The sequence below is a fragment of the Pelodiscus sinensis genome, chromosome 1, assembly GCF_049634645.1.
Source record: "Pelodiscus sinensis isolate JC-2024 chromosome 1, ASM4963464v1, whole genome shotgun sequence".
NCBI lineage: Eukaryota > Metazoa > Chordata > Testudines > Trionychidae > Pelodiscus > Pelodiscus sinensis.
Window position 1 is genome coordinate 280,511,774 of NC_134711.1, and position 12,559 is coordinate 280,524,332.

The 12,559-nt window shown below is 37.6% G+C and overlaps 1 protein-coding gene across 10 annotated transcripts in view; it reads right to left on the reverse strand.

Annotated features, from left to right (window-relative positions):
• PCDH17 (protocadherin 17) overlaps nucleotides 1–12,559 on the reverse strand; it is a 288,195-nt gene that overhangs the window by 245,616 nt on the left and 30,020 nt on the right. For 8 of the 10 annotated variants that reach the window (XM_075918934.1, XM_075918933.1, XM_075918930.1 and 5 more), the window contains exons 3-4: nucleotides 5,686–5,744; nucleotides 5,377–5,549 (exon numbers count right to left, since the gene is read on the reverse strand). In XM_075918934.1, the coding sequence (XP_075775049.1) occupies nucleotides 5,377–5,549; nucleotides 5,686–5,744 (232 nt within the window). Of the gene's footprint in view, nucleotides 1–249; nucleotides 405–5,376; nucleotides 5,550–5,685; nucleotides 5,745–12,559 lie in introns of all 10 variants that reach the window. The other 2 variants (XM_075918932.1, XM_075918927.1) reach the window with 2 other exon arrangements.

The following is a 12,559-nucleotide window of genomic DNA, read 5'->3' on the forward strand; positions in this document are numbered from 1 at the left end:
AATCAGATAGGGATATAACCTCATTTACTTCGAAACTATTAAAAGTTTCTAGTTTCTATACTGTGTAATTCTACACACTGATACTTCTAAATCAGAATGAGAAAAGTCCCTGGGACATCAAAAGGTAAGAGACTCTGTGTATAAACAAGCTGGTACTGTTCTTGGTCTGGGTAACATTGAAATCAGATGAAAATGAAGAATGGGAATTGCGTGCAAGTCCTGACATACAACAGCAAGGTAATCTCTTACCTGACCAAGTTAGGGATAACCAAGTTGGAGTGGATGATACTCTTGAACATAAAGATTCTTAGGTGGCGTCAGAACAAGTAGTGCAGTCTGACAGCTATTCACATTCTGGGCACAGAGAGAATGTGATAGAAGGTGTTCTGTCCGGGGGAAAAAACCTATGGGAGGAAGCAATGTTGAATAAAGTATTTCACAGGTCGTGTCAGTTTTGGGGAGACTCCCAACCTGAATCAGTTTCTCAGCAGAGGCAATCATCAAACTGTGAGGAACCATGAGATGGCATTTTTCCATAATCTTCTTGTTTGAATATCTCGTTAAATTAGTGCACTTGTGTAAGAACCAACCATTTCCAATGGCATGAAAAGCATTGGTGATGGTGTCAGACAGAAGAACAGAATTATGCCTGATCTTTCCTCACTAACCATCAAGGGTTGATATTTAATTAATTAAATAAATTGCAATGGCTTTTAATTATTCTGGGGATGTCAGGAATTGTGATAAGGCTGTCAATGGGGAGAACAGAACTTTTTTTTTATCAAAAATTCTGATGATCTCATGCTTACTTTTGGAGAATCAATTCAAAGTACCCATTTTAAAGAACAAATAATCACTCTTACTCAAAGAACAGAAAAAAATCAATAAGCTACATCAGACTTTAAGGGACTTTGTTCTATGAATAAACTCAAGAGTTCAGAATATTCTTTGAGATGTTAAAACACCGGTAACATTTTCGTTCATAAGATTGCTGTCAGGAAGGCTACTTCAGTTCAGATGCATATGTATGTTTGTTGCAAGAAGTAAAAGTATAATATTTTGTGTTGATGCTTTAGTATTTTGTCCCTTTTATACTATTTATCTATGGTGTGTACATTTGGGCAAAACTCTTTCAGAGAAACCAATTAGAAGACATGAATCTTGAAGTATTTACCTCTAATTTTCCTATCCTAAGGTGCCTCTTGTCACAAGAACATAAAAATGGCCATACTGGGTCTAGCCCAGTATCCTGTCCTCTGACAGTGGCCATTGTCAGGTGCCCCAGAGGGAATGAATGCTCATTTCCAGAATCTGGCAAATAGAGGCTAGAGAAACCATTCCTGCCCATCCTAGCTAATAGATATTGATGGACCTATCTTTTATTTCAAGAATAAAGTTATTGTTAAATAGGCAACAGCATTTATGCAAATTTGTCCTGTAAGGGGGGTACAGTTGTGGATGAAAATCAAAATTTGATAATATATATTTGAAATTATAATACCACACCTTGTGTTGCAACAAATATTGAACAGACTATCATGTTGAAAGACTTGATCTTAAAAGTAGTTTTGATAATAAATTTTTAAAAATAGTTGTATATAGTAAAATAGGAAACACATGGTACATAAACCAAAAGAGAAATTGAATAGAAGTACTGCAGCATTCTAATCAGGAAAAGGATTTAGGGCTTATTAGAAAAAAATTCCAGCTGTGTGGATAGCAAGAAATGGGAAATAGATTTCTAGGATGCACTAACAGAAGGATGTAATACAAATTATTTTGCTTTTATTAGCCACTGGCTAGATAGCATTTATAATATGATTTTCAGTTCTGGTCACCATTTCAGGAAAAGGTATTATTGCCTTTATGTTTAAACCTTAGACATCAAAAAGGATGATTCCAGTATTAATAAATACAATGAAAAAACACTATCAACTATTTCAAAGACGAAGTTTCAAAGTAATTTAATAGGAAGTAATCAAAGTTGTTAAAAATGCTGAACAAAAAGAATGAGTTCAAAGTGTTCTGTCTGGTGAAAGGGTTAAAATAAGTCAGGGACATAATCTAAAATTGAGGCATAAACCAAAAGTTCTGGCAAAACCATGATCATGCAGAATCAGTTGCTTAGAAAGAGCAATATGAATCAGATAGCATAAAAAAATCTTAAAAGACAGCTAGACATTTTTATAGAATGAGAAGACTAAAGTATACAGCAGCTGGCATGACTGAAATAACTTAATGGAGACATGCTTGTTCAGTACACAAGACTTATTGCTCCAGTGACTTTTTAAAAAGTATATGGAGGTTTTTTCCACTACGGCCAAATGTCCAGTTTGATAAAAATTCCCTCTTTGGTAATATTTTCCATATTTAATAATTCTCTGTACTGAGGTCAAGGCAAGATGAAAAGTACCAATTATAGAATTCCCCTTCAAAATCAAACCTTTGTAACAACAGATCTATTTGGACTTTGATCTCCAGTGGGTGTTTTTTTCTTCCTTTGGTGGAAGCCAAAAAGTGATTTGAGTGGCACAGGACACCATATCCAGCCAGAAGCTATTTCTATCCTAGACATTTTTTCACCAAATTTCCCAGTTTGCTACTACTGTGCAGCTGTACAGGTGATAGCACAAGTATAGATCAACCACTGACATTTAACCACTATGCTATAGATCAAAATGCTTGAAAATTATACACAAAAATTTGCAGACACAAACAAGGGCCAAGTTTTTAAAAAACCTAATATTAAGCTCCTGTATCCATTTAAGTGCCATTTGATATTAAAAAGTGCTGAATACCCAACAAACTCTGACTTCAGATTAACAAAAAGCATTTTAAATCTATTTAAACAAACACCACCTAGCTTAAATTTTAGTTTCAAAATGATGGTTTTCCATCTCTGAGTGTACCGGTGCTGGAACTACAGGTGCAGAAGATGCTGTAGCACCCCCAGACTTGAAGTGGTTTCCCTTATATACAGGATTTACAGTTTGGTTCCATGACTCGTAGCAGTCCCACTATACAAACTGTTCCAACGTCACTGTCTAAGTGCAATCGAGAATGATGACAGAGCCAGCACTTCTGACACCACTTTGAGCAGTTGACTTTTGACCACTCTTCCATTTTCTTTACCTTGGAAGACATTTTTTCTTCACAGAAAAAGCAAGACCTTTTCCTTTCACTATCTTACTCAATATACATTTCCACCCACAAACCAGCCCTTTAATTTGAAAAAGAATACCCATTTACTGAAGAGAAAGAATACTCTAGTGCAGGTACACAGAAAACAATAATTGATTCAGTAGGAACAGAATTGGGCTCTTGGGCTTTATTCCTGCAATGATGTCTGTGTGGATGAACCTTTGAGCCTACATGAAGTTCACTGTAAGTTTGGAACCTCAGTCTACATAACTCTACCAGTCATTTGATACTGAAGAATTCACAGGAAACAACAAATATCATTGCCCCTTTTAATTACATTTGAAAAATAGCTCCCTTTGCTGTCTCTATATTTACATTTAATTTGTTTCGCAAAGCACCCCAAAAAAGATTTACCTAAATGCCTTTTGCTGATATTCAGCAACAGATCACACCTTACATTCACAGTTCAATTTTTGTATAAAAAGAAATTGAGGAATTAATATAAGCCAATTGCATGAGTTGTTTTTTGATTAATAGAACCCCTCATCCAGATATGATGACAAATGCAAACTTCTAAATAGCTTTCTGTGTTACAAAAATAAGCAATACGAATGGTTGACTAAATTTGCTTGCTAGTCTTCTTGTATTCTGACCTGTATCTGGCTTGATGTGTATAACATGTTGCTGCACAAAATGTAATAATATAAATTCTGTCTTTTAACCCTTTACTAAGAATGAACCTGCTTTGTTTAGATGATTAGGGCATAACTTTCCTAATTGCACTTTTTTTAAGTCTTTCATAATTCTATCATACTTTCTGGTAACCTGTTATGTTGAAGCCTGGAGACCCTGTCCTCTGTTTTCTATAAAAAAACTGAGAAACTTACATCCATGTTCAAACAGTTTCTTAAAAAAGAAAAAAGTCCAGCACTGCATCTTTATACAGATCAATGTCCAATTATAAGCAGAGTCACTGTGGTAAAAGGTCAGGAAAAAATAATCTTTCTGGCATTTATTACTTGGAAAACAAGGCCTTATATGAGGTGAACCCTCCAATACATAAAGAATAAATTATACTGCAGCATTACAACTATTGTACACCACAAAAAATATATTGCAATCTCAACATAATCAGAAAAATGAAGTAGAGCATGTATTTGCTGATGAATGTGCTACAGATACAGACTGTGCTGGAGGCAAAAATCTAGTTGCAATTAATCACCAATTAATAAAAAGCTTATAATGTATTTCTGTTTAATTATAAATATAGGTTCTCATTAAGAATGACTTAATTAATCAATTTTTAAAATATCCTTAATATTGTGAATCACTTTCCACACAACAGACTAAAATGACTAACAAATATGTGACATTAAATTCAAAAGAATTCATTTGTTCGTTTCCTCATTGCTTTCCAGAATAAAAGCAAAACACACAAACACACATGATGCTGGAGTGTTCAGTTTGTCTGACATTGGTAGGAAATGTCATATGTCTTTTAAAATAGAAGATATCATATTTAGTGAAAAGGCATCCAGAAAAAAAATGAATTGGATACAGACTGTGAGGCAATAAACATGCTTATTTATCAGAATGTATACATATAGAGCATTGCCGCTCTCCTTGTATAAATCATTGTAGCAGCTTCACAGACACTTATCTGCATCTTTCTTAGGTTTGAATGAAATGATTATACTGAAAATCATATGATGCCATTATTTGACACTTTGCTTCTTATATTGCTATGAACAGTGAACTCAACATTACAAATGGGAAAACATAGCCATGAACTGAAAATTTCTTTGGTTTTATTTTTATAATATCCCAGGTATTTTGTTAAACCTTACTCCAAACTATGTAAACTATGGAAATGACTAGATGTAATTTTATCTGTTGTTAGAATATCTAGTTTCAATTTTCAAGGCGTGCATTGGCTGAAAGACTTTACACTAAATACTCTTATGGAAATACCCATGAAAACAAACTATACTCTAATAGTTTTGGAAAACTATTAATTTTAATGATTTTTATAATCTTCATTGGAATAAAACAAGAAAGGCTATTGCAATTTCATGTTTATACTTAAAGATAATGAACATGCTTTGCTCTGAGCCAAGATTTACTTTTTCATCTGATAGTATTATCAATGAGCTAGTCTACCATGATAAACTCCAGTAATAGGTTTATAATAATTGCTTAAGCTTTAACTTTGTAAGCATTGGATGCTTCACTCACCTTGCTCAAGCGGCTGGCTTTTAGTTGAAGTAGTTTTCATCTTGAGTGCCTCCCTAACAGACATGTCACAGCAGGAGCCTTTGTTAGTGTCTTGGTCACTGTCAGCCTGATCACTGTCCCCATGCCCGCTGTCCCTCAAGCTGGCTCTTTCTGGGTCCTTGAACGTGGAGCTACTGAAATACATATTTAAAAAGAGAGAGAGAGAGAGATTTGTATTTACTTGTTCCAGTTTGAATGGTACTCTCTGGCAAAGCAATTTTGACAAGAATGCAAATGGGGAAGCCAAGAAAGTTATTTAATAGGCCTTACCTTTGAACAAACTGCTGCCTGCTGCCCATGTAATTGGGCTCTGCGGGAAAATTGTCTGTCTGTGAAAGAGAAGGAAAAAATACGTATAGTTGTACACTGGACAAATCTCCTGCAGAGCAACAAGATTTCCTAGAGGAGAAATGATTAATAATTCAAAAAAATCCCTTAATCTTCAGATTTGTACATTTTAATTAAATTGGAAAATGCTGGCATGTAATTATGTACTCAGAACAATTAAATGATTCCGGTCCACAAATTACCTGCTAAAGTAAACAATGAGACTCCAATAAGTGGTATTCTCTGTCAGTAACCTGACAGATGACAATGTTTATGTGTTTTCATTAGGTAGATATTAAGACTGATGGTTATTAGAAAGGAAAGAAAAAAATTACCTAATTTTTGCATATTACAAAAGTGAATTATTCAATAATATTCATTTTTAACATAGTTACATCATCTACTGGGATTCTGATGCTCTTACTGCTGAATACAGTTTCATTTACACTAGTACATTTCATTTGAACTGGAAAAGAACATAGTTTAAGAATCTTTATGTTCATGGCTTATGGGTCTTTTCTTTTAAATATTACTAGAAACAGATGCAATCATTATGCACATGTTTGATTTTATCTCTCTAATTCATTCTCATCAGTATTAATAGATGTTTTTGAACAATAAGGTTTGCCTGTACACAATAACATTAAATGATTATTGTTGCCAAACATTTTTTTTAAAAGAAGATATATTATAGTCTGTTACTAGTGTATTTTTAGCAGTATGAGCTAAGTATCTGTAGAACAGGAGTGTTTACAGCATCCAGACTGACGTGGAGTTCTGCCAAAGGGAACTGAATTCCCCTTGTATCATCAACTAAAGTTCTTTGGGAGAAAAAGAGAGAGAGACTGAGACTGCATCTTTCATAAAACACCATATACTATACATTCATACACATCACTTCTTGCAGCTGACTTAGTGACAGGGCTTCTACTGTTTTCTGAAACACTTCATATCATGTCATTATGCGCCCCAGCAATGAGTTCTGGAACAGCATCTAGCACATAAGTACCAGTAACACAGCGAGCACTCAATTAATGAAGCAGAAGGCCAAAGGTAAGATTTAATGTTGCAGTACAAGTGTTTACATAAATAACTAGTCTTTTAAATATTTACTTTTTCGATATGCTCCCAACTTAATATACTAGGTATGTTTGTTGTTATATGCAATGGATGAAGATCCATGGTAATAAAAATGATATGTTGCTCTTTCTGGGATGCATGGGAAGTTTCCTACATTTGAAATCTACTGCTCTGTGTCGCTTGCTGCAGCCAACTATCAAACAACTATCACTCTCCCAGTATAGTAAAATAAACTTATCAATATAACTTGTGATTTAGGGTTTTTTTAAACTACAGATTATTTTGGGGAAAAAACTACATGTTCTCATCTACCAGCTAATGAAGAGTATTTATACTGTGGGTTGTCCCCCGCGCCCTCCCCCCCCCCCCCCCCACACACACCCTTGCTGCTTATTAACTTTTTGGCACAGACAGCTAGTACAGTATTATAAAGCATTTTGTATTAATATTTGTAACAGTTTCAAATTTCAGATTTGGCATGCATAACAATGTTTGATTTAAAAATAATCTGATTTTGCATATGCAAGAATGTTCTTTTAAGATGTGGAGCAATGCAATTCATATGTCTGACAATACAATCACACTTTCACTCCTGTTTTCAAAATACAAATATTTTAGATTTACAGCTCCAAATCACTGTTGTAGCATCAAACCTTCATAATGCTTTTCAAATATAGGGGTTTATATACACATATTGCAAGTGATTTTATTTAGGTGTTAGAAAGTAAAATGGAATTTTGCAGTGGGAAATATCATATTCTTAGGTATAACCTAGAAAATGTAGTCTAGAGAACTGGAACTCTGGAGTTACGGGTTCTAATCCCAGCTCTTTGCATTGGCTTTTCATGTGATTTTGGGCACGTCTCTTAGGTCCAGATTTTCAGAACTACTCAGTTCTCACTATTGGTGCTAGATTTTGAAAAGTACTCACAGTAGGAAGCTTCAGGGAGCTGAGCACCTTTACTTCATTAAGAGTATGTCTACAGTATGGGATAAAGTTGAACTAAGATACACAACTTTAGCTGCATTAGTTGCATAGCTGAAGTCAAAGTAGCTTAACTTGGCTTTTGGTGCTGTTCACACTGCAGGAAGCCTCTACTAGCTTTTTATTTATATTAAGAGTGTCACTTAACATGTAGGCGGTAATGTATGTATATAAAAAAAATTACAGTTTTGAAATTAGGCATTTAAAAGAATTAAAATTAAAAAAAGTATGGACTGAGGGAAGAAAGATAAGTATATAAATATTCTTACAGTTTGTGTGCTATCTTCAATGTTCATATATAAAATACCAGATTACATATTCCAAAACAACCTTAATTCTGCCCCTATAGCACTGCTCAATCACATCTTTTAGATCAGAAACCCTCTTATACGTGCCCATTCTATACTATATACATTCTGGTTATGTCTACACTAGCTCGTTAGTTCGAGCTAGGTAGGGTAATTAGGGCAACTGGAGTTGCAAATGAAGCCCGGGATTTAAATATCCCGGGCTGCATTTGCATGTTTCCGGGCGCTGCCATTTTTAAATCCCCCTTAGTCCGAACTCCGTGCCCGCGGCTCACGCTGCACGGAGTAGGTAGTTCGAATTAGAGATCCTAATTCGAACTACCGGTACTCCTCAATGGAATGAGAATTTTGTTCACTATACCCATCCATCTATTGCCCATAGATTTTTTGAACCCATTTTATTCTGAGACCTTCAGGGTTATGCTATTAAAAATGAATTTCCTTTCCTTCACAAGGGCTTGCACAATACTTACTTACATAGAGAAGGAGAGATAGAGTAGGTCGTTTTGTAATCCATGGGCCAGTGTCAATGTATACCTGAGAAATGGGTATGGCTTTTCTCCTTCTTTGTCTTCCAATGCTGGGATCATCTGAAGGTAATTTGAGGCCTGGTGAACCCCCAAAGCCATGTTACACTGTTCAATACATTACTCCATTCCTGGACCATTATGCTTTCTAGCCATACCTCCTTTAGTCTCCAATGCCAAAGGGGATTGGAATATGGTGCAGATTTATACCACCTAGGGATTTGTTTCTCAAGGAGAAACCCCATTGACTGAATGAACTATCTGTCTGTTTCCACTGCCAGTGCATCAAAGAGGATGTAGGGGGAGGGCAGCGAAAGAATCTAGAACAAAGAATAATAAAATGACTAATATTGTAGATGTTATGGTATTAAGCATAATCCTGTTAGATGGATGGCAGCTTGATATACAGCAACAGAGTTAAGGTTGTTTCTTTGATTATTCGATGTGACATTTTACAAAGGTACATTTATTCAAGAGGCTGTATGGAGTGTTTGATTATTTCCTTCCCATTTCAATTATTTTAATATTTTTAGTATAAACCAATATTTTTGATATACATATATTTGAATGTAAATGTTCAAGTGCATTTTAGATGAAAGTATTTTTCTATGCCACGTTACAAGGGATGAAAAATAGGGTTCATAATGGAACCCTAATTGTAATCTTAACTAGAGAGCTGTTACTATGAAGTTCCATATTCACAGTAAAAATTAATGTAACTCAATAATAACTTGACTGATATTCTTCATATTATACTTAGCAGAAAAACAAATAATTGGGTGCCATCCTATAATAAATCCATTATTACAGAAGAATACACAACTACTAGATAATCTATGTACAGTGAACCCTCGTTTATCGCGGTAGATAGGTTCCAAACCCGACCGCGATAGATGAAAATCCGCGAAGTAGGATCCTCAAAGCCTCGGGGGAAGCCGGCCGGGGGGCATCCCAGGCGCGCATGGGCTGCTCCCCCGCCGGAGCCCCTCCGCGGCTTTCAAAGCCTCGGGGGAAGCCGGCGGGGGGGCATCCCAGGCGCGCCTGGGCTGCTCCCCCGCCGGAGCCCCTCCGCGGCTTTCAAAGCCTCGGGGGAAGCCGGCGGGGGGGCATCCCAGGCGCGCCTGGGCTGCTCCCCCGCCGGAGCCCCTCCGCGGCTTTCCCGCGGAGGGGCTCCGGCGGGGGAGCAGCCCAGGCGCGCCTGGGATGCCCCCCCGCCGGCTTCCCCGGAGGCTTTGAAAGCCGCGGAGGGGCTCCGGCGGGGGAGCAGCCCAGGCGCGCCTGGGATGCCCCCCCGCCGGCTTCCCCGGAGGCTTTGAAAGCCGCGGAGGGGCTCCGGCGGGGGAGCAGCCCAGGCGCGCCTGGGATGCCCCCCCCCCGCCGGCTTCCCCGGAGGCTTTGAAAGCCGCGGAGGGGCTCCGGCGGGGGAGCAGCCCAGGCGCGCCTGGGATGCCCCCCCGCCGGCTTCCCCCGAGGCTTTGAAAGCCGCGGAGGGGCTCCGGCGGGGGAGCAGCCCAGGCGCGCCTGGGATGCCCCCCCGCCGGCTTCCCCCGAGGCTTTTTAAAGTTTTGGTAAGGATCAATTTTATGTTCACAGTACAGTGAACCCTCGCTACTTCGCGGTTCGACCATCGCGGATTCACGTATATACATAATGTAATGAAAAAAGTCCGCGAAGTCGTGAATCCGCGATGGTCGAACCGCGAAGTAGCGAGGGTTCACTGTATAGCCACAGAAGTAAGTGTAAAATCCTGGTCCTTCGACTCCAGCAATATACACCTTTGTCACTTAAACTTGGAAACTCCCAACCTGTGATGAGATACAAAAGGGCTGTAAGATGCTAGCAGAGCCACTAGAGGGCAAAATCCTTACATACACTATTCTTACAATTACTATAACCCTTGATAATAAACACTAAACATTAAGCCTTGAGCTGAAATTTAAAAGGTGCTTAAAGGAGTCATCTTACCAACTCACATTAATGTAAATGATTTGGGGGCCTACCTCAATTGGGTTGTATAACAATCACAGTCTAAATGAGCAGACATTAACAAATTTTAAAAATTCAACACTGATAAAAATGTATATGAAATATTTTCATCAAACTTCATCTTAAATATTTTCAGCAGATGTATTAGTCATACTACTTTATACCCACACAGCTGCAGTTCTAAGATAAGTATGGTTTTTGAAAAATCTACCACCAGCAAAAAGCATTTTGTTGCGTTCTGACTACCCCAAACCTTTCTGTGTGATTAGTTGCAGTTATTACTAATGCCATACTGTATTATAATATTCCTTAATAACTTCTGAACTAATTTACATGGAACACACTCATTTGTACAGTTTTATTGACTGTAATAGGATTTTTATTACTTGAGTAGATGATAAGACCTCAAATCCCACTGGAATCATACAACCAGAGTGATACAGTCAAACTTTAAGAGTCAGTGGAAATACACCAGCAGTGGAATTTGGTCATTTGTGTTTGGAAAATGAACACAAAAGGACAAGCAAACTACACCCCTGTTAAACAGTATTTATTTGTATCAAGATTTTAAATGTTGAAATCTAAGCACTTCCCTGGATCATTTTAATTCCTGGGAAATCATTTAGGCTATATCTACACTAGAGGCTTTTTTTTCCAGAAAAATGGTTGTTTTTCCGAAAAAAACTCCACTTACGTCTATACTGCAATAAAGTTCTTTCAAAAAAAATTGAAAGAACAGAGGGTTTTTTCCGACATTGGTAAACTTCTTTCTATGAGGAAGAAGCCTTTTTCTGAAAGAGCTCTTTTGGAAAAAGGTGTGTGTGGACAGGAAAAAGAGAGTTCTTTCGAAAGAAGAGAAAAGAGGAAAAAGCACAGGTGCCTTGGTGGGCACTCCATCTATAGTAATCACAGCTTAAATGCGAGATAGCATCCATTCAGTGTGGACGCTATCGTTTGAAAAAGCAGATCGCTTTTTCGATGGGCTGTGGCAGTGTGGACTCTCTCTTTCAGAAGAAGTTTTTTCACAAGATCTCTTCCGGAAAAGCTTCTTCCGAAAGAAGCCTGCCGTCTAGATGTAGCTTTATTGCTCAGCTTTTGTCTGAACTAGAATGTTGGTAGATGTTCCAGAATCAGAACTGAACTACCAATTATAAATATCAGAACTGCCCACAGAACCATTGCATAGCAGAGCCTAGCTAGGACAGCCTCTTCTGCATTCTAGGGAAATGTTTTCTACATCAGATTCGGATATATTTGGGCAGACAGGTGATTACATTTTACATGTATTCAGTGACCTGAAATCCCCATATTAGGTGCAGGGTAACAGCTACTCATCTGAAGCCTGGAGTAGCCCATTCAAGGGGCTAAAATAATGCACCCTGGACTGCTCCCCAACTGAACAGGCACATTGCTAATCCACCTTACCCCAAAGCCCTCACTAGTGACAGCTTGTAGGATCAAATTTTGGAGCTTTTGTTTGGAATTCAAGATGTTCACTGTGTAAAATTAATTAATGCAGTGCATTAGAGAGAGATCCAATATGGTGATGATGAAGTGGTGATGAAGAACACACATATAAATTCTACTACTAGTCATAGAAATGCTGGCCAGATGGAATTTTAAAATGCATTCTGTGGTACACACGTCTCTATCCACGTTCTGTGATCCTAGCTGAGATTTGTGTAACACAGAAGAAATGCATTTCATTATACCAATAATGCTTTTGCTTATTACTTACATATGGGGAACTTAGAATTTTCAATTTCCCATTTGAGCCACAAGTTTGCATATCCATTGGTTAGTGTATTAACTAGTCATTTACAATGGCTCCTAATTGCAAAAAGATTAAGAGAAAGGAAAAGAAAGGAAAGGAGGAAACAGAGAGAAAAAATAGGGTAACTATTAGGAACAACTTCCTAATGAGATCACTA